Raw genomic sequence first — 22,623 nt, forward strand, 5'->3', positions numbered from 1 at the left:
GACGACACAACAGTGGTAGGCCTGATCACCGACAACGATGAGACAGCCTATAGGGAGGAGGTCAGAGATCTGGCCGTGTGGTGCCAGGACAACAACCTCTCCCTCAACGTGACCAAGACAAAGGAGATGATTGTGGACTACAGGAAAAAAAAGAGGACTGAGCACGCCCCCATTCTCATCGACGGGGCTGTAGTGGAACAGGTTGAGAGCTTCAAGTTCCTTGGTGTCCACATCACCAACGAACTATCATGGTCCAAACACACCAAGACAGTCGTGAAGAGGGCACGACAAAGCCTATTCCCCCTCAGGAGACTAAAAAGATTTGGCATGGGTCCTCAGATCCTCAAAAAATTCTACAGCTGCACCATCGAGAGCATCCTGACTGGTTGCATCACCGCCTGGTATGGCAACTGCTTGGCCTCTGACCGCAAGGCACTACAGAGGGTAGTGCGTACGGCCCAGTACATCACAGGGGCAAAGCTCCCTGCCATCCAGGACCTCTATACCAGGCGGTGTCAGAGGAAGGCCCTCAAAATTGTCAAAGACTCCAGTCACCCTAGTCATAGACTGTTCTCTCTGCTACCGCACGGCAAGCGGTACCGGAGTGCCAAGTCTAGGTCCAAAAGACTTCTCAACAGCTTCTACCCCCAAGCCATAAGACTCCTGAACAGCTAATCATGGCTACCCAGACTATTTGCACTGCCCCCCCACCCCATACTTTTTACGCTGCTGCTACTCTGTTAAGTATTTATGCATAGTCACTTTAACTCTACCCACATGTACATATTACCTCAACTACCTCAACTAGCCGGGTGCCCCCGCACATTGACTATGCAACGGTACCCCCCTGTATATATAGCCTCCCTACTGTCACTTTATTCTATTGTATATATAGCCTCCCTACTGTCACTTTATTTTTACTTCTGCTCTTTTTTTCTCAACACTTTTTTGTTGTTGTTTTATTCTTACTTTTTTTGTTTAAAATAAATGCACTGTTGGTTAAGGGCTGTAAGTAAGCATTTCACTGTAATGTCTGCACCTGTTGTATTCGGCGCATGTGACCAATAAAATTTGATTTGATTTGATTTGATTTGACTAAATACTTTTTTCCCCACTGTAGACAGGTGTGTGCCTTTCCAAATCATGTCCAATCAATTTAATTTACCACAGGTGGACTCCAATCAAGTTGTATAAACATCTCAAGGATGATCAATGGAAACAGGATGCACCTGAGCTCCATTTCGAGTCTCATAGCAAAGGGTCTGAATACTTATGTAAATAAGGTATTTCCGTTTAAATTTTTTATACATGTGCAAAAAAAATCTACAAACCTGTTTTCGCTTAGTCATTTTGGGTTATTGTGTGCAGATTGATGATTGAAAAAATTACAAAATGTAACAAAATGTGGAAAGGGGTCTGAATACTTTCCGAATGCACTGTACTATCCGGAACAAGTATAAAGAATGAAATTGATTTCGGAATGGTTAAGTGTACTGTACTTAAACTGAGTCTACTGTACATTTATCGTATGTGTACTCATCAGGGGTGGCCTGTAGCCTATATCTTAAAAAAAAATAAAAAAATTAACCTATGCCCTCCTTTGCATGTAAGGTGATGAGGGTTTCTGCAGTGCTGCAACTTCACTCTGCCTTTAATCACAGGCTTTCTCTCTCTGAACGATCCACCTTTGGCAAGTCAACATGGCAGTTCATTGGTTAATTAAATCCTGCCGCATTGCCTTATCAGCAAAACTATCAAAGCCTAATCCTCACTTTGTACTATTCTGGAAGGAAAAGAGAGTTGTGTTAAATGGTGAAAGTGAATTAATCAAGGCTAAGACAAACCGTAAAACAAAGTTATTGTGTTGTGGCATTTTGGCTGAGCAGTGTGCCAAGAGCAGCAGTCTGTAGTGAATCTGTATCTTGGCCAGGTGAGCTGGTCACGTCCAGTGCTTAATTGCATTGTCACTGTCACCTTACTGCATCTAAATCAAACCTGCTGTTCCTCCCCAACAGGTACTAACGAGGGCCTGAGTGTGTGTGTGTATGTGTGTGTATGGGTTCATGGCATGGTAATTGGGACTAATTTGTGCAATCAGTCTGCCAGAGAGAGAGAGAGCGATGGTCGATACCACATATGATTCCCAACATTTGTAATTTCAGAAAGAAACCAACTGTACTCCATCTCTGTCCTGTCCTATGGTCACTAACTCACCCCCTATTTCCATCACGCCAAACTCTCCCACTTTTGGTCTCTCACATAACTCTAAAATAACTCCCTCTCATTTCACTATGACTAGCTATCACTAGCTAACTAGTATCTCAAGCCAGGCTTACGATACTCCAAGCTCGGGTATATCCGTGACTACTAGCTAACAGGGAAGAAATCTGCTAGGTAGCTAGCCTAGCCAAAGGGCGAGGGCGGAGCAATTGTGGCAGCAAACCCTAAACCAACAACAGACTTTAGCAGTGTGCTTTAAACTTTGCTGAAAGCAGATAAACATTTTCTTCCCGGTACGGTATTATATTGTTTTACTATTTCCTTTTTGGATTTTTTTGCCTAATCTTTTCTTTTTAACTCTGCATTTGAGTTGATGTTCCTGTGTGTGAAAACAATGTATGGACCTAATAGTAAAGCCATGTCATTTAACTGTAAAAATGTATTATCTATTCATGTGGCATGAACACAACCAGGCATGATGTTTTCATTGATTGTTAAACCAATCACTTCAAAAAGTAGGCTACCTGCGCACGTTCATCCACTCTAAAATAATAAAACAGTGCACTGTGCACCCATCATTTGATGAATGGAAAGAGGCATCTATTAAAACACCAAAAAGTGTAATGACATTCGTCGATTGTCATTAGGCACACTTGTAGCTTGAATTGATTGTTGTATCCACTGGTGTCCACGCACGTCTCGGTCCCGGCACATCTCGGTCCAGACTAGTCATCGCTATCTTCTCAAAATGTTTGTGTTCACCTCAAACCACACCGCATTTTGGTATACACCGCATTTTGGTACACACCACATTTTGGAGTTCATACCATTCGCTCATTTCTCAAGCGGCTGCCAGGCAGAAATGATAAACTATTGTGTAAGAGCCTACAGTTTTCTTTCCATCTTTGTTTTAATGATATTGATAGGCTCATGTTTTACTGGTACAGCGTACCGGTACTATCTCTTTTGCCAGTAGGCCTACTCCGTACCGAACCGTACCGGCTTACTTTCACCCCTGGCTTTAAATGAGCAGAAACCTTCCTCATTCCAATGAGTATAAAAAAATAGAAGTAGCTTTGGTTCAGTTATTCATTGTCTCTGGCAAGTCCACAAGACTAGCCTCCCACGCATAAGCTACTTTCTGAAACTAAAACAAAATAAAATATAAATGTTTTATTAAACTAAAACTGAATAAAAACTAGTAAATCAAGTCTGAAAACTAACTAAAACTAAACAGAATTTCAATTAAAAGTTGAAAAACTAATAATAAAAAAAAGTATATGTCACGATCGTCATAATGAGCGGACCAAGGTGCAGCGTGATATGCGTACATCTTACTTTAATAGTGTACTATAAACACGATACAAATAACAAAACAACAAAACGATACGTGAAGTCCTCGGTATTACAATACAAACCAACACGGAACAAGATCCCACAAATGACAAGTGCACAAACGGCTGCCTAAGTATGGTTCCCAATCAGAGACAACAAGCAACAGCTGATTCACGTTGCCTCTGATTGGGAACCACCCCGGCCAACATAGAAAACACATGAACTAGAAACTGAACATAGAAAACGAAACATAGAAACTACACATATAAACTAACACCCTGGCTCAACATAAAAGAGTCCCCAGAGCCAGGGCGTGACAGTATATTAAAACACAAAACTAGAATACCCTTGCTGGCACATCAAACCATAAGGAGTGCCACAAATACCCCACCTCCAATAACAGCAAACAACAACAACTATCTTTATAGGGAAAGGAAAAGGGGAAACCTACTCAGTTGCACAACTGAATGCATTCAACTGAAATGTGTCTTCCGCATTTAACCCAACCCCTCTGAATCTATAGGATTGCACCCTTAAACCGAAATAGGAAAACAAAGCAGAACAGCAACAGGATGTTGCCTAATGACCCTGTTAGAGTAATGTTCTTGTCTAACAACTCAATCTGCCTGACTCACTGCTCCTGTTGATATGGAAAGGGAGAGAGATAGAGACAGACAGCCAGTCAGACAGCCAGTCAGACAGCCAGTCAGACAGCCAGAGACCAGAATAGTCTGTTTATTTTCCCCTGTCTCCTAAGTCCTTTGTGGACCCACAGTCCTCCCTGGTAGCTAGCTCACCTCTGACAGAGGGCACCAATCCCCAGGGGGAAATGCGTCACCTGTGGCCGATTGACAACCGAGACTCAAAATAGCCCTGCGGCAGAGAACCAACAGAACGGGCCGGGCAATTTATAGAACAACCAACGTGTTTATGGATGTTCAGACACCCCATTAAATGACCAGGCGAAGAATACATTACCGTCTCCTATCATCATTGTCTCAGAGAGAGCTTAGTACACTTAGAGAGATAAGAGATTAGAGGTTCTAAGGCCCCAACGTTGTCTGGAGGTCATCATTTTCATCCCCTTTAATTGTGTTTTATATACAGTTGCTTGGAATTACTCACAGACCTCATGCTCCGGTTTTCCTGTTTACATCAGCTAATAGTCAGACACAATGCCTGGACTCCCCAATACAATTGTGGGTGGGTTGAGTAATGTACTTCTTGTCCATTAAAGACAGCATCTAACAGTTACACCACATTCCACTTCATGGAGAGTCCCTGAGGAGTGTTGAGGAGTTCACATGGTTTTAGCTCCAGGCAGTAGTCCACTCAATGTTCCCTGAGATCATCAGCAGATCATACCTCATGGGTTGCATGTTAACTATAAAACATGTACTTTTCATTGTCAGTAAGAGCTTTGATATTGATTAATCATACACCAACACCATTGTTTGATATACATTGTTATTTTAGAGTGCAGTTGGTAAGGGACTTGCCATTCCCAAGCAAATGTCCTACCTTTAACTACAACAACCCCAACATAAAACCTCTGGACCATCACCTACAAAAATGCTGATTCACTTTGAATTGATCTTAATTCCATTTCCCACAATCCACCAGGGATTCCCACAAAGCGGATTCTGGCCATGAACTAAGTGCTCTCACACACCGATTCAGACCAACTGACAGCTTGGAGAAACATAGCACAACAACAAGCTCAAATCGGCATTGATCCTGAGTCTTTTCTTTGCCCTCCCGCCTCGTCCCTGGTGTCATTCATTGATACAGTAATTGATTCGCTCCCACTGTGCTGTCCCTTTCACTGCTACTACCCTGCTGATACCCTGACAGGTGACTCATATCCTGGACAGGGAAATACAAGTGATTATATCTCAGAACTATCAGAGGTCCAGCTGAGACAAACAATATCATAGTAACTCTGTCTGGATTCACTGTCTGTTGAATATAAGCTTCTGATAGAATGGAATGCCATGTTAACGGCAGGCTTAGTGAGATCAGTACTAATCAATGAGCCTCATCGTTTGCAGTGTTTCTGAGTGTTAGCATGGAGCCTAGCTGGTCTTTGGTTCTATAGTGACTGACAATGACAATAAATCCTCTCTTCAAAAGCTCCACTAAATCAGCCTACCAGTGGACCCATGCCTATCTGCATTGTACACATCTGTCTGCTTCTCTGTCAATCCCATCCATCTCTCTGCCTATCTATAACATTACTGTGGTTCCAGCAACATGGCTCCAGTAACGGGCATACTAGGATTATATGAGTGACTCACCTGTAGGTAGTGGCAGGGCCTGAGGTTGGGCTTGAGGTCTGTGGGTGTCATGGGTTTCTCCAGGTTGAGTGAGGACTTCCTGTAGGCTTCCTTGGCCTGGCTGACAGTCAGCGTTGACCAGGAGCTCCTCTTCATGAACTTCCCTTCAGGAGCCATGGCCACGCTCTCACACGCAGAACACTTCACATCGCTGTTGCTCTTGGAGGTCTTGAGCGACAGGTCCCCGTAGTGGCTGTGGTCGGGGTAGCAGTGGCTGATGTGGTCCACCTGTTGGCGTGACATGACGCTGGGCGTCCGGTACGTACTGTCACTGTCCAGGTTATCGTCCGAGCTCCACCAGCCCGCCACCCCGGAGCGCTGCTTACTGCTACTGTCTGATGACTTACGCTCTTTGCTCTTGCTGCGCTTGCTGTGTTTGTGGTGTCCATGGTGGTTGGGATGGTGGTGGTGGGAGCCTTCCCGGTGCGAGTCCCCCTTGGTGCCGTTCATCTTGGACGAGCCCTCCAAGGAGTGGGACTTGGTGAAGAGCTTCTGGACAGAGTGGACCAGGTGTCGAATCCTCCCGGGGCTCTCGTTGCGTTGCTCTGTGGTGGTGGTGTGCGTCCTCTGGTACTGCAGTGTGTGGAAGCCGTCGCGGTGTAACGGAAGTTGTTTCTCAAACTGGTCCAGCAGGTTGGCTGGAATTCTGTTCATCTTACCGTTGCCGCCATGCGACGAGCCACACTCGTCTCGATCCCGTGATCCACCACCAACACCTCCTCCGCCACCACCACCGTCCCGTGACCCGCTGCCGTCATGTTGGGAACTGTAGTGCATCCTGGGAAAGGTGCTGCTGGAGATGGAGTGGTCTGTGTTGGCTATTGAGACGGGCATCGCCGTGCACTCAGAGTGGATGGAGCTACGGGGGGAGCAGCGGTGGTGCTCCATGGGACAGCTCTCTGTGGGGCTGAGGAGGTAAGAGGGGGTGCGGGAGTCATGGTGGTCCAGGGAGTGTTCGCAGTCGGCCAGGCCGCAGGTGTGAGCCGAGGTGATCTGGAGCTGGCTGGGCCGCCCGCCCGATAGAGCCTTCATGTTCCTGGGTGGAGGAGGGGAGTTGCTTTCTTCATCGAAGTGCTGAGAGGGAGCCCATGAATACTGCTGGTCTGTGTGTGAGCGAGAGAGAGAGAGAGAGAGAGAGAGAGAGAGAGAAAGACCCATTATCAAATAAGCTTCTTATCAAATGTCATTGTCACTACAGCAGCACATTGTACTCAGTCACCCAGAACAACAAAGTGGAAAAAGAGAAAGTAAGATCACAAAATGGCACAGTCCCACAGAGCTCAGGCCTCTTATTTCCCACTCCCTCCCTCCCCTGTCTGTCTGCTGGTGCCAGGCTGCGAGGCAAGGCGAGAGGGACAGGTAGCAGCTAGCATTGTCATTTATCCAATGCAAAGTGAAATAATAGCCTATCATTCTGGAGCGGCGGTGTCATCTGTCAAAGCCCTGAGGAGAGCGCTTTGAGGTGCATCAGTGGACGGGCGGTGTTTGGCCCCCACCGCGGCCACATCGCTAGATTAAAACCACATTCTCTGTGATCTGTCACCAAGGGCGGACGTCCCAGCCCACCTCTCTACCGCATTTAACTTAATCAGAGGATAGCTTTTCTCTATTTAGACAACCCACCACCATTATTTCACTCTAATTGCACATGCCCTCCCCTTGAATAAAACAGAGACAAAAGTTTCACAAGACAAAGACTGCATAGAATACTAATGGAATAGTATCAGTGGACGCAGATTGACACAATGTCTTATTTTCATCTTTCTATAAAAAGGACTCTTCTGATTAACTGCTTATTGGATTTCTGTCCAAGAACGCAAGTTCAGTGCATTCAAACAACAACAATGAAATGTTACAACCCCTGACTGAGCGTTATTAGAAATTAACAACACTTTCCTAAACTCATCACACACAGAAATGACCATCAGGCCAAATATAACAATGGAACAAAAAGTTCCCAGCCATAAAGTATTGTGCGTTTGGTCATAAAGAGTTAGACCGGCCATATTTCATTTATTTGACAGTATACCCCTGTAAATACAGAAATAACAAAAGTAAGCATCTTCCAGGCAGCAACCCCCCAGTCAACTACACAGCCCATAAACTCCTGCACTTTCACTCAAACTGTAACCCCATAAAGTTTTTTTTTTAATTGGACGGGACACGTATGGAGGATTATATGAGAGAAGGGACCAAGCGGTAAGCATAGGATGATCTATGGCCAACAAGGGCCAGAGTTAACCAATACAGTACACTCTTAGAAAAAAGGGTTTAAAAAGGGTTATTTGGCTGTCCCCATAGGAGAACCGTTTTTGGTTCCAAGTAGAACCCTATTGGGACAGCTGAAGAACCGTTTTAGGTTCTAGATAGCATATTTTTGTCTAAGAGTGTAGTCCATACTCTGTCATTTATATCATATCATTCTATCATACTTTGAGGGGAATGTATGGTCTTAATTCTTAGTCTCTGCTATTGACACCCGGAGCAAGACAAGGAGCTGTGAGACCAGCAGCCGTGATGCTGTAAATATCCATCAGTATGAATGTAAAACATTCCTCATGTGGGACATGTTCCACTAGCCCTGGGTGAGCCTTGTCTACTTAGCAGAACCATGCTAAATCTATGTAGTGTAAGGAGAGCTAAAGGGAAACAGACAGTGGATAAGTGACTAAAATCTAAACTAGATACCTAGTCAGTTGTGTGACAGGTTAAAGGACATATTCATAGCCTGTTATACACTAAAAAGTATTAGTAAGTTCATGGTATGTAAGGATCTTAAAATATCTAAGGTTAAAAAGATAATGCATTCAGTACTAGTTCATAGAGATTGATAAAATTCATAATTGTGTTAAAAGGTTAAAATCGTAAGAGGAATGTATAAACGTTATATTGACTACTTTATTTTGTGGTGCCTAATTTAAGGGTAAAAGTGTTAATCTGTGATCTACTAAATGCTCTTAATCTATGAGCCTGAGATCGATTGCTCTGGTCTCCACCCAACTTCCCGGGGAAATCGCGGTCTTTTTCCTCATTATACTAAAGTTTTCATTGAGGAAACATAACTGCATCACTCCCCTTTTTCAGGGGCATAACAGTTGCACAACTGAATGTATTCATCCAAAATGTGTCTTCCGCAGCATTTAACCCAACGCCTCTGAATCAGAGGGGTGCAGGGGGCTGCTTTAATCAACGTCACTGGCGCCCGGGGAGCAGTTGTTGTTTGGGGTTAACTGCCTTGCTCAAGAGCAGAATAGATGATTTTTCCACCATGCCAGCTCAGAGATTCAAACCAGCGACCTTTTGGTTACTGGCTCAACGCTCTTAACCGCTAGGCTACCTGCCGCCCAGAGGACGACAACACGACCACTGCTGTGTGAAATGATGCAGTGATGTCTGAAGTTTACTATTCCACAAAGAATCTCTGAGAGACAAGTTGAATAAATTATCCGCCGGCAGAGTTTTGGCATTTCCCAGGATTATTCTCCCTCTCTCTCTCTCTCTCTCTCTCTCTCTCTCTCTCTCTCTCTCTCTCTCTCTCTCTCTCTCTCTCACTCTCTCTCTCTCCCTCTCTCTCTCTCTCTCTCTCTCTCTCTCTCTCTCTCTCTCTCTCTCTCTCTCTCTCTCTCTCTCTCTCTCTCTCTCTCTCTCTCTCTCTCCCTCTCTCTCTCTCTCTCTCTCTCTCTCTCTCTCTCTCTCTCTCTCTCTCTCTCTCTCTCTCTCTCTCTCTCTCTCTCTCTCTCTCTCTCTCTCTCTCTCTCTCTCTCTCTCTCTCTCTCTCTCCTCTCTCTCTCTCTCTCTCTCTCTCCCACTCTCTCTCTCTCTCTCTCTCTCTCTCTCTCTCTCTCTCTCTCTCACTCTCTCTCTCTCTCTCTCTCTCTCTCTCTCTCTCTCTCTCTCTCTCTCTCTCTCTCTCTCTCTCTCTCTCTCTCTCTCTCTCTCTCTCTCTCTCTCTCTCTCTCTCTCTCTCTCTCTCTCCTCTCTCTCTCTCTCTCTCTCTCTCTCTCTCTCTCTCTCTCTCTCTCTCTCTCCCCCTCTCTCTCTCTCTCTCTCTCCCCACTCTCTCTCTCTCTCTCTCTCTCTCTCTCTCTCTCTCCTTGCCCTCTCTCTTGCCCTCTCTCTCTCTCTCTCTCTCTCTCTCTCTCTCTCTCTCTCTCTCTCTCTCTCTCTCTCTCTCTCTCTCTCTCTCTCTCTCTAACTCTCTCTCTCTCTCTCTCTCTCTCTCTCTCTCTCTCTCTCTCTCTCTCTCTCTCTCTCTCTCCCTCTCTCTCTCTCTCTCTCTCTCTCTCTCTCTCTCTCTCTCTCTCTCTCTCTCTCTCACTCTCTCTTGCCCTCTCTCTTGCCCTCTCTCTTGCTCTCTCTCTCTCTCTCTCTCTCTCTCTCTCTCTCTCTCTCTCTCTCTCTCTCTCTCTCTCTCTCTCTCTCTCTCTCTCTCTCTCTCTCTCTCTCTCTCTCTCTCTCTCTCTCTCTCTCTCTCTCTCTCTCTCTCTCTCTCTCTCTCTCTCTCTCTCTCTCTCTCTCTCTCTCTCTCTCTCCTGCCAGTATAAAGATTTCCTCTTTCGCAGTATAGACATTTCCTGTTTCACATAATGGGAAAGAAAAGGAATAGAGGATTTTGAAAGTGACTCCTACGATAGCTCTCTATGAGCAAGCATCCATCCAGCAAGTGCTCTCCAAACACAGGCGAGTATCTATGACATCTGCTTCTGCCTCGGTCTCAGAGGCCGAATTATGAATCCTGCAGCAAAGCATGATGCTTTAGAGAAGCTAGAATGCTCTGAATTAAAATGGCCTATAGAATCGTAATAGTTTTAACAGAAAAACCTGGGTTGTGGTCATTAGTATGGCTTTATAAAATCAGTTTTCCCAAATTCAGTTTTGTTACACTTTCTTCATAGATAAATTGGGTGTGCTAAGTCCACAACAATGCTTAAACTACATCAGGAGACCACTTTCAAGTTCTGGGAAAAATCTAAGAGATTTTGATTTTGGGGTGTAGTTACCCTTTAATTAAACTGCCACCAGCTAGAGATCATGATTTGGTTAGCGATGTTTCTGTAGCACTTATGTGATTGCAGAGTTTGCAAAACATATGGCCACTGGATTGATGCAATAATCATGATATCATTCTGCCAGGTAGGCATAGGCTACTTTGTAGTTAACATTTAATTGAGAACGTTTTTGGGAACTTTTCCATCTACCAGAAGACTGTTGTCATGACATTAGCATCATCGCTAATGACTACACAAAGTGCGCACACAGACAGGGGCATTCCTGTTCCATTGCCTCTTCAGAAAGTTGAAAGAAAATACGAATCACTGATGCATTTTCTTATTGTCTTATGATAGAATTGGGCAAATTAATGCATTTTTGAATAAGTTCAATATATTTTGTTGATTTCCTACTACAGTGAACAAAAATATAAACGCAACATGTTTGTCCCATGTTTCATGAGCTGAAATAAAAATCCCAGAAATGTTCCATATGCAAGTTTTGCGCACAAATTAGTTTACATCCCTGTTAGTGAGTATTTCTCCTTTGCCAAGATAATCCATCCACCTGACAGGTGTGGCATATCAAGAAGCTGATTAAACAGCATGATCATTACCCAGATGCACCTTGTGCTGGGGAAAATAAAAGGCCACTCTAAAATGTGAATCTTTATCATACAACACAATGCCACAGATGTCTCAAGTTTTGATGGAGCGTGTAATTGGCATGCTGACTGCAGGAATGTCCACCAGAACTGTTGGCAGATAATTGAATGTTGATTTCTCTACCATAAGCAGCCTCCAACTACGTTTTAGAGAATTTGGCAGTATGTCCAACCGGTCTCACAACCGCAGACCACGTGTATGGCGTCGTGTGGGTGAGCAGTTTGCTGATGTCAATGTTATGAACAGAGTGCCCCATGGTGGCAGTGGGGTTATGGTATGGGTAGGCATAAACTACAGACAACAAACACAATTGCATTTTATCGATAGCAATTTTAATGCATAGAGGTACCGTTATGAGATCCTGAGGCCCATTGTCGTGCCATTCATCCGCCGCCATCACCTCATGGTTCAGCATGATAATGCACGGCCCCATGTCACAAGGATCTGTACACAATTCCTGGAAGCTGAAAATGTCCCTGTTCTTCCATGGCCTGCATACTCACCAGACATGTCACCCATTGTGCATGTTTGGGATGCTCTGGATCGACGTGTACAACAGAGTGTTCTAGTTCCCACCAATATCCAACAACTTCGCACAGCCATTGAAGAGGAGTGGGACAACATTTCACAGGCCACAATCAACAGCCTGATCAACTCTATGTGAAGGAGATGTGTTGAGCTGCATGAGGCAAATGGTGGTCACACTAGATACTGACTACTTTTTATTTTAAGGTATCTATTCCCAGTCATGTGAAATCCATAGATTAGGGCCTAATGAAATTATTTGAATTGACTGATTTCCTTATATGAACTGTAACTCAGTAAACTCTTTGAAATTGTTGCATGTTGCATTTGTATTTTTGTTCAGTATATGTATTTTAATAAGGCCTATGTTTTGTAACGTTCCCCAGGTCATTGCTGTAAACGAGACTGTATTCTCAGTCAACTCACCTGCTTAAATGAAGAATAAATACATTTAAAAAATCTACTGATCATGTCTGGCTCAACACTTGGTACAGAGCCATCAGTCCAATATTTTCAACACTCCAAGAACCCCGCCCAGTGATCTATGCTGGAACTCTGACATGCAGGAGGCTAGAGAGAGTCAGTCATATATTAAGGGCTCCAGTCCAGTACGTAGCCTGCGCTGTGCAGAGAGTATGAATAAAGGTTGTTTTGCTCCGCTCCTCTTATCACATTAGCATTTAAATAGCATTATATCTGCTCAGAGTAACTCTGACAAGCACACACCTCCGCTCATTTAGCCTGGAACAGGACTTGAAGTTAAAAAGAGAATAATGAAGCAAGGAGAATACTACAGAGCAAAAGGCCCTCGACCTTCAGAATTGGCAATATCATTTTACCTCAGTGTTACATAACGATGGAACAAACAGGGCCATAAAGGGGGCGCTAAGCATCAGAGTATTATATCATCACCAATAAATACAATAAACATTGGCTTACAAAGGAGGCTTTAGGTTGAGAGCAATTGACAATAACAGGAGCAACAGCAAGCTGAGAAAAGAGAATCCTCCACGCTCTCCCATCTCATCTAAAAAAATAAGCACCCTTTCTAAGCAAAGCAAATCGATAGAGCAGCTTGATTATCCATCTCCCAAAGGTTAAACGCCCTCTCCCCAGAATACTGGCCTTTCCTCACAAAATCAAAGGGGGGAAATTGTGTCCTTAACCCCGAGGGGATAAGCGATGGTCCAGGCTATTAGATTGGAGTGTGAGCCAATGGACAGCTGCAGGGCCAGGGCAGAAGAGCAGTGGTGGCCAGAGCCTGATTCTCTACACTCTCCCCTCCCTTCTCAGATGCTTAGGTCACACTCTGTCAGACAGCCAGGATCCGACAGACAATCTCTGTCACTGACATGGCTCGACCACCCTCTCCAGCCCATCCCAATGCCCCGTGCCAGCAAACATTATTGGGCTTTTCACAAGCACAAAGAGAGAGAGGTCTGGAAAGTATCGAGAGGAGAGAGCTAAAGGCTCTGGGAGAATATGTGGGGGTTTCACTTAATGTGCTGAGTCAGCGTGTCACAGATCATACAGACGATAGGTCTACTCTGAATGCAGCCCAGCAAGAGGGTATAAATCAAAATGGCCGTTCTCACACTGATCACTGGGATAATATAGGGCCACTGTCACATGGACCTCTGCTGCAGACATGACTGAGGTACTGTTAGTTACTTAAGTGATAATTTACTGCTCTGATTTAAGATAATTCCTTCAATTGTTCATGCTTAATAGAGTGCTGAATATTAAAACATAGCAACTATGCATGACAAATTCAGTCATTACCCACTGGCACACACTGGTTGAATCAACGTTGTTTCCACACCATGCAGTAATTCATACTTTAGCCAGGCTATTTCTGCACACTGAGTCAATGCTCACTGAGGAATCCAAAGAGGTCCTACAAGTCAAGTGTTTCAAATTCAGTCAGCTCTCCCCTCCTGCACAATGTGCAGGAGTGTAGGTGGTTCTGAGGCATTGGGAGAGGAGAGAGAGAGAGACAGAGAGAGAGAGAGAGACTATAGTCAAGAGCTTTGCTGGGTGGGTGTTGCATGGTGTTGGCTGAATGTGCCGGAGCCTGAGGTGCATCCTGTTGCTCTGCTCATTGTGTTGTGTTGGTCCACAGAGCTGGCAGCTCCGTGAGGATGTGAGTGAAGACAGATAGCCAGCCACTGCCTTCTGGGCCTGAACAGCGTGAGATGCAGCAATCAGAGCAGCAGCCCACCATCTCTGGCTCTGCATGAGGGTTAACAGCACTGAGACTAGAGCTAGATTAGACCAGAGGTACACAGCTGCTACTGCTGCAGTGGGTTTGTCTAGTGGGAAGAGAGGAGCTGCATAACAGAACGTCAATGAGTAGTGAGAGAGGGAAAGTGAGGGTGTGTGAGAGAAAAACGATGTGTGTGAGAGAGAGCGACAGAGAGAGAGAGGGAGAGAGAGAGAGAGAGAGAGAGAGAGAGAGAGAGAGAGAGAGAGAGAGAGAGAGAGAGAGAGAGAGAGAGAGAGAGAGAGAGAGAGAGAGACAGAGAAGATCAAAATGAGTGAGAGACTGACAGACAAGGGCAATGATTATAGAACCCAACTGTACCAATAGACAAAAGAAGATAACCTTTGTATAGCCAATGTGGCCCATAATCCAGAAGAACTCCACAGTCAGGAGCCAAGGGCACTCTTACTTTACTTTCCTACCATAAGATTAAGTTAGCCAGATAAGCGGGGCAGCACAATGCTTGAATACTTATCGGTGGCACAGTGAATTAGCAGCGTAATGATGAAGAAAGCGTCTTATCTGTGCTGTGCTCAGCGCTCTGCGGTATGGAACTGTCCCTCTGTCTGTCAGTCAAACCGGGAACAGAATGGAGGGGAACAAAATCTCTGAAGTGACAGAATCAGCGTTCCTCTTCAACTGCTCCTGGTACAGAATAGAGAATAGAGTCTCCATTTTGATTTCATTATTAACGCCTCAAAACCGCTCAATTGTAGCCATAAAAACTGGTATATTTTAATGAAAGAAAACATAGGATAACATCAGGCAAGTTTCTGTCTCTGAAAGCCCACTTCAGGATCAGGAGGTCCAGCTGAACACTCCAAGATGTGACAGACAATTCCATCACAGCAACACCCCTGTTCACCTGTTCCTCCATACCTCTCACACACACCAAATTGAAAATCCAGCTCTGTGATTCTTCTCTCTCTCTGTCTTCATCTCCCTATCTCTCTCTCTGTTTCTTTCTCTCTCCCTCTCCCCTTCTCTCTTTCTCTCTGTCTCTCTCTCTCTCCTGGCAGCAGCTCCAGCCCAGAACACAGAGGGGTGGGTGTAACAGTAATGACTTGAGAGATTGAGGTGATACAGGCAGTCAGGTTCAGATCCTTGTCTCCTTTTCAATGTAAACCAAAACATTAGAGGCACAAAGTCAATCAGTGTGTTAAGTGATTTGTTGTGATGTTAATCTGAGCTGCATCAGCTCTTGTGCTTATTATACCTAATAATAAATATAATATGCCATTTAGCAGACGCTTTTATCCAAAGCGACTTACAGTCATGCGTGCATACATTTTTTTTGTGTATGGGTGGTCCCGGGGATCGAACCCACTACCTTGGCGTTACAAGCGCCGTGCTCTACCAGCTGAGCTACAGAGGACCACAAGCACAAAGAGAGAGAGGTCTACCTGGTAGAATAGAGGCAATTGCCACATATCTCTGTAGATTATGTTCTGCATCTAAGGCATAAGAGGATAAAGAGAGTTCTACTTTTTTCTCCCTTTGAAATTCAATTCATAATTGAATTCATGATTGCGCGCGCACACACACACACACACACACACACACACACACACACGGTTGGGTAGGTTACTTTCTAAATGTATTCTGTTACTAGTTACCTGTCCAAAATGTTATCAGTAACGTCACTTTTGGATTACCCAAACTCAGTAATGTAATCTGATTACTTTCAGTTACTGGATTACTTGGTCCTCTGTAGCTCAATTGGTAGAGCATGGCGCTTGTAACGCCAGGGTAGTGGGTTCAATCCCCGGGACCACCCATACGTAAAAATGTATGCACACATGACTGTAAGTCGCTTTGGATAAAAGCGTCTGCTAAATGGCATATTATTATTATTATTACTTTCCCCTTAATCAAATCACATTTTATTCATCACATGCTTCGTAAACCACAGATGTAGACTAACAGTGAAATGCTTACTTACGGGCCCTTCCCAACAATGCAGAGAGAAAGAAAATAGAGAAATAATAGAAAAGTAAAACACGTAATAATAAAAGTCCTGGCCTCTCGGGGCCCTAGGGATCCGGAGGGATGTGGGTAGGATGCCGATCACTGGGATGACGGCTCAACTTGGGATGGGGAGGGGCTTTAGCGGGGGAATTAGTGGAGAACAATTGAAGGGATACTTAGTAGCAATGCAAATATCATGGTACAGCTATATGGACACTCAATCATTACGGTATTTTTTATTGGTAAATTTACAAACATATATAATGATGAATAGTGTCACGCCCTGGCTCTGGGGACTCTCGTATGTTGAGCCAGGGTGTTTATTTTGTTTAGGTTCTAGTCGTTGTCTATCTATGTTGGCCTGAGTGACTCCCAATCAGAGGCAACGAGTGTCAGCTGGTTGTCTCTGATTGGGAGCCATATTTACTGTCTGTCTTTCACTTTGTGTTTGTGGTTTCTTGTTCGTGTTGGTTTGTGTTTAAACCATAGACGTCACGTTTTTCGTTTGTTGTTTTGATCGTGTGATCATTAAATAAATATAAATATGTTCACCTGCAACGCTGCGCCTTGGTCTCTCCCTGACGATCGTGACAGAAGAAACCACCACAACTGGACCAAGCAGCGAGTCGAGGAGCCATCGCCAGGGAGATCCCTAGCAGATCTCCGTGGCAGCCTCGACTGGGTCAAGCCGAGGGAAGAGCAGAGAGAGTGGACTTGGGAACAATGGAGGAAGAGCCTCGACTGGGTCAAGCCCATTGAGGAGCTGAATAGCGGGAGTTGGAGACAGAGGAGCGAGAGTTGGGCGAGAACGATGGAGGCCTGGCCCATGGGGAGGAGAGACCCCCAGAAAATTTTTAGGGGGGGGCTCACGACGTCGGGGCAGCAGGAGGCCGCGATAGAGCGGTCCAGCGGGTTGGCAGAGGAGGCCGCCAGGTTACGGGAGTCACTGGTCACCAGGGGGAAGGAGGTGGTAGAGGCACGGCGAGAGGTACTGGCGTGTGTCGCCAGTCCGGTCCGGCCTGTTCCTGATCCCCACGTAGGGCCAGTGGTGTGTGTTCCCAGTACGGTCCGGCCTGTTCCTGCCACTCCCACCAAGTCAGTGGTGCGTTTCGTCAGCCCGGCGCGGCCCGTTCCTGCTCCCCGCACCAAGTCAGTGGTGCGCATCGTCAGCCCGGTCCGGCCCATTCCTGCTCCCCGCACCAAGTCAGTGGTGCGCGTCGTCAGCCCGGTCCGGCCCATTCCTGCTCCCCGCACCAAGTCAGGGGTGCGCTTCGTCAGCCCGGTCCGGCCTGTCCCTGCTCCACGCACCAAACCTACAGGTGTGCGTCGTCAGCCTGGTAAGGCCCATTCCTGCTCCCCGCACCAAGTCAGGGGTGCGCTTCGTCAGCCCAGTCCGGCCCGTTCCTCCTCCACGCACCAAGCCAGGGGTGCGCGTCGTCAGTCCAGCACAACCCGTGCCTGGGTCATGTCCGGAGCCGGATCCGCCGCCGAGGCGGAGTGCCCACCCGGTCCCTCCCCTGTTGTGGTTGGTTGGCGCGGTCGGAGTCCGCGCCTTTGGGGGGGGGTACTGTCACGCCATGGCTCTGGGGACTCTCGTATGTTGAGCCAGGGTGTTTATTTTGTTTAGGTTGTAGTCGTTGTCTATCTATGTTGGCCTGAGTGACTCCCAATCAGAGGCAACGAGTGTCAGCTGGTTGTCTCTGATTGGGAGCCATATTTACTGTCTGTCTTTCACTTTGTGTTTGTGGTTTCTTGTTCGTGTTGGTTTGTGTTTAAACCATAGACGTCACGTTTTTCGTTTGTTGTTTTGATCGTGTGATCATTAAATAAATATAAATATGTTCACCTGCAACGCTGCGCCTTGGTCTCTCCCTGACGATCGTGACAAATAGACTTGAAACTTGTATCTCATTATGGTATATGGTGAAATAAGTATAGCCAGTTATAATTGTAATGGCTTAGCTGATAATAACAAAAGAAGAACAATATTTACATGGCTCAAAGAGAAGGAATATAATATATATTGTTTACAGGAAACTCAATTCAACAATTCTAGATGAAGTTGCGTGGAAAAAGGAATGGGGGGGCGAAATATACTTCTCCCATGGGCAAAGAAATTCAAAAGGGGTGATGATATTAATTAATAGTAATTTCGATCCGAATGTGCAAATTGTCCAAATAGATACGCAAGGTAGATGGATTATTTTAAATATGTTATTGGACAATAAACAGATATGGCATATTAACATTTACGGACCAAATAATGATGATCCGCACTTCTTTGACAATATATATAATAAATTATCAACCCTGCAAGCAATTCAAGACAATATTATTATGGTGGGGGATTATAATACTGTTTTAAATAGCTCAATGGACCATAAAGGAAATCACACCACAAACAATCACCCACATGCTCTTAAGGAAATCGTGAATGTCATGGATACATTAGAACTAGTAGATATATGGAGGCTTAAATATCCTGATCTAGTGAGATATACAGTGGGGAAAAAAAGTATTTAGTCAGCCACCAATTGTGCAAGTTCTCCCACTTAAAAAGATGAGAGAGGCCTGTAATTTTCATCATAGGTACACGTCAACTATGACAGACAAAATGAGAAAAAAAAATCCAGAAAATCACATTGTAGGATTTTTAATGAATTTATTGGCATATGATGGTGGAAAATAAGTATTTGGTCAATAACAAAAGTTTCTCAATACTTTGTTATATACCCTTTGTTGGCAATGACACAGGTCAAACGTTTTCTGTAAGTCTTCACAAGGTTTTCACACACTGTTGCTGGTATTTTGGCCCATTCCTCCATGCAGATCTCCTCTAGAGCAGTGATGTTTTGGGGCTGTCGCTGGGCAACACAGACTTTCAACTCCCTCCAAAGATTTTCTATGGGGTTGGGATCTGGAGACTGGCTAGGCCACTCCAGGACCTTGGAATGCTTCTTACGAAGCCACTCCTTCGTTGCCCGGGCGGTGTGTTTGGGATCATTGTCATGCTGAAAGACCCAGCCACGTTTCATCTTCAATGCCCTTGCTGATGGAAGGAGGGTTTCACTCAAAATTTCACGATACATGGCCCCATTCATTCTTTCCTTTACACGGATCAGTCGTCCTGGTTCCTTTGCAGAAAAACAGCCCCAAAGCATGATGTTTCCAACCCCATGCTTCACAGTAGGTATGGTGTTCTTTGGATGCAACTCAGCATTCTTTGTCCTCCAAACATGACGAGTTGAGTTTTTACCAAAAAGTTATATTTTGGTTTCATCTGACCATATGACATTCTCCCAATCCTCTTCTGGATCATCCAAATGCACTTCAGACGGGCCTGGACATGTACTGGCTTAAGCAGGGGGACACGTCTCGCACTGCAGGATTTGAGTCCCTGGCGGCGTAGTGTGTTACTGATGGTTGGCTTTGTTACTTTGGTCCCAGCTCTCTGCAGGTCATTCACTAGGTCCCCCCGTGTGGTTCTGGGATTTTTTGCTCACCGTTCTTGTGATCATTTTGACCCCACGGGGTGAGATCTTGCGTGGAGCCCCAGATCGAGGGAGATTATCAGTGGTCTTGTATGTCTTCCATTTCCTAATAATTGCTCCCACAGTTGATTTCTTCAAACCAAGCTGCTTACCTATTGCAGATTCAGTCTTCCCAGCCTGGTGCAGGTCTACAATTTTGTTTTTGGTGTCCTTTGACAGCTCTTTGGTCTTGGCCATTGTGAAGTTTGGAGTGTGACTGTTTGAGGTTGTGGACAGGTGTATTTTATCTGATAACAAGTTCAAACAGGTGCCATTAATACAGGTAACGAGTGGAGGACAGAGGAGCCTCTGAAAGAAGAAGTTACAGGTCTGTGAGAGCCAGAAATCTTGCTTGTTTGTAGGTGACCAAATACTTATTTTCCACCATAATTTGCAAATAAATTCATTAAAAATCCTACAATGGGATTTTCTGAATTTTTTTTCCTCAATTTGTCTGTCATAGTTGACGTGTACCTATGATGAAAATTACAGGCCTCTCTCATCTTTTTAAGTGGGAGAACTTGCACAATTGGTGGATGACTAAATACTTTTTTTCCCCACTGTACATGGCGGAGACTCAATCAAGCTAGTCATCTTGACTTCTTTCTTATCTCATTCTTGTTGGCACCAAAAGTTTAAAAAGTGTTGATAGGGGACAGAATGCGGTCGGACCATCATATAATTGGCATATACATTACTCTTACTGAATTTCCACGTGGGCGAGGATATTGGAAATTTAATCAAAGCCTATTGGATGATAATTTATTTTTAACTAGGACAAAGGAATTTATAACTGACTTTTTCTGACATAACATAGGTACAGCAAATCCCCTTATTGTATGGGACACCTTTAAATGTGCCTTTAGAGGCCATGCAATTCAGTACTCATCTCGAAAACAAAAGCAATTTAGGTCAAAATAGTTTATATTAACAAAGGAAATAGAAAGTCTAACAGAACAGATAGATGGCAATAAAAACTGTAACATAGAGGCTCAGAATAAATTAGAGGAAAAACAAAAATAAATTGAGAAACTTATTCAAGAAATATCAAGTGTAATATATAATAAAAAATAAAGCAAACTGGATGGAATATGGGGAAAAATGCACCAAATTATTTAAAAAAAAATTGGAGGCCCCTTACACTTCAGTGTTGTGATGCAAAAATTCTAGCAAAATGTATAGCGCATAGAATTAAAAAGGTATTGTCGGATATTATTCATTCTAATCAGACAGGTTTTTTACATGGAAGATACATTGGAGAGACAGTGAGGGAAAAAAGTATTTGATCCCCTGCTGATTTTGTATGTTTGCCCACTGACAAAGAAATGATCAGTCTATAATTTTAATGGTAGGTTTATTTGAACAGTGAGAGACAGAATAACAACAACAAAATCCAGAAAAACGCATGTTAAAAATGTTATAAATTGATTTGCATTTTAATGAGGGAAATAAGTATTTGACCCCCTCTCAATCAGAAAGATTTCTGGCTCCCAGGTGTCTTTTATACAGGTAACGAGCTGAGATTAGGAGCACACTCTTAAAGGGATTGCTCCTAATCTCAGCTTGTTACCTGTATAAAAGACACCTGTCCACAGAAGCAAGCAATCAATCAATCAGATTCCAAACTCTCCACCATGGCCAAGACCAAAGAGCTCTCCAAGGATGTCAGCGACAAGATTGTAGACCTACACAAGGCTGGAATGGGCTACAAGACCATCGCCAAGCAGCTTGGTGAGAAGGTGACAACAGTTGGTGTGATTATTCACAAATGGAAGAAACACAAAATAACTGTCAATCTCCCTCGGCCTGGGGCACCATGCAAGATCTCACCTCGTGGAGCATCAATGATCATGAGAACGGTGAGGAATCAGCCCAGAACTACACGGGAGGATCTTGTCAATGATCTCAAGGCAGCTGGGACCATAGTCACCAAGAAAACAATTGGTAACACACTACGCCGTGAAGGACTGAAATCCTGCAGCGCCCGCAAGGTCCGCCTGCTCAAGAAAGCACATATACAGGCCCGTCTGAAGTTTGCCAATGAACATCTGAATGATTCAGAGGAGAACTGGGTGAAGGTAATGTGGTCAGATGAGACAAAAATATAGCTTTTTGGTCTAAACTCCACTCGCCGTGTTTGGAGGAAGAAGAAGGATGAGTACAACCCCAAGAACACCATCCCAACCGTGAAGCATGGAGGTGGAAACATCATTCTTTGGGGATGCTTTTCTGCAAAGGGGACAGGACGACTGCACCGTATTGAGGGGAGGATGGATGGGGCCATGTATCGCGAGATCTTGGCCAACAACCTCCTTCCCTCAGTAAGAGCATTGAAAATGGGTCGTGGCTGGGTCTTCCAGCATGACAACGACCCGAAACACACAGCCAGGGCAACTAAGGAGTGGCTCCGTAAGAAGCATCTCAAGGTCCTGGAGTGGCCTAGCCAGTCTCCAGACCTGAACCCAATAGAAAATATTTGGAGGGAGCTGAAAGTCCGTATTGCCCAGCGACAGCCCCGAAACCTGAAGGATCTGGAGAAGGTCTGTATGGAGGAGTGGGCCGAAATCCCTGCTGCAGTGTGTGCAAACCTGGTCAAGACCTACAGGAAATGTATGATCTCTGTAATTGCAAACAAAGGTTTCTGTACCAAATATTAAGTTCTGCTTTTCTGATGTATCAAATACTTATGTCATGCAATAAAATGCAAATTAATTACTTAAAAATCATACAATGTGATTTTCTGGATTTTTGTTTTAGATTCCGTCTCTCACAGTTGAATTGTACCTATGATA

At 44.6% G+C, this 22,623-nt stretch overlaps 1 protein-coding gene across 1 annotated transcript in view; it reads right to left on the reverse strand.

Annotated features, from left to right (window-relative positions):
• LOC121545035 (disks large-associated protein 2-like) overlaps positions 1 to 22,623 on the reverse strand; it is a 200,334-nt gene that overhangs the window by 50,318 nt on the left and 127,393 nt on the right. Inside the window, exon 3 of the mRNA XM_041855385.2 lies at positions 5,853 to 6,994. Within this exon, the coding sequence (XP_041711319.2) occupies positions 5,853 to 6,923 (1,071 nt within the window). The 5' untranslated portion in view covers positions 6,924 to 6,994. The remainder of the gene's footprint in view (positions 1 to 5,852; positions 6,995 to 22,623) is intronic.

The sequence above is a fragment of the Coregonus clupeaformis genome, chromosome 29 (assembly GCF_020615455.1).
Source record: "Coregonus clupeaformis isolate EN_2021a chromosome 29, ASM2061545v1, whole genome shotgun sequence".
In the NCBI taxonomy this organism is placed as follows: Eukaryota; Metazoa; Chordata; class Actinopteri; order Salmoniformes; family Salmonidae; genus Coregonus; species Coregonus clupeaformis.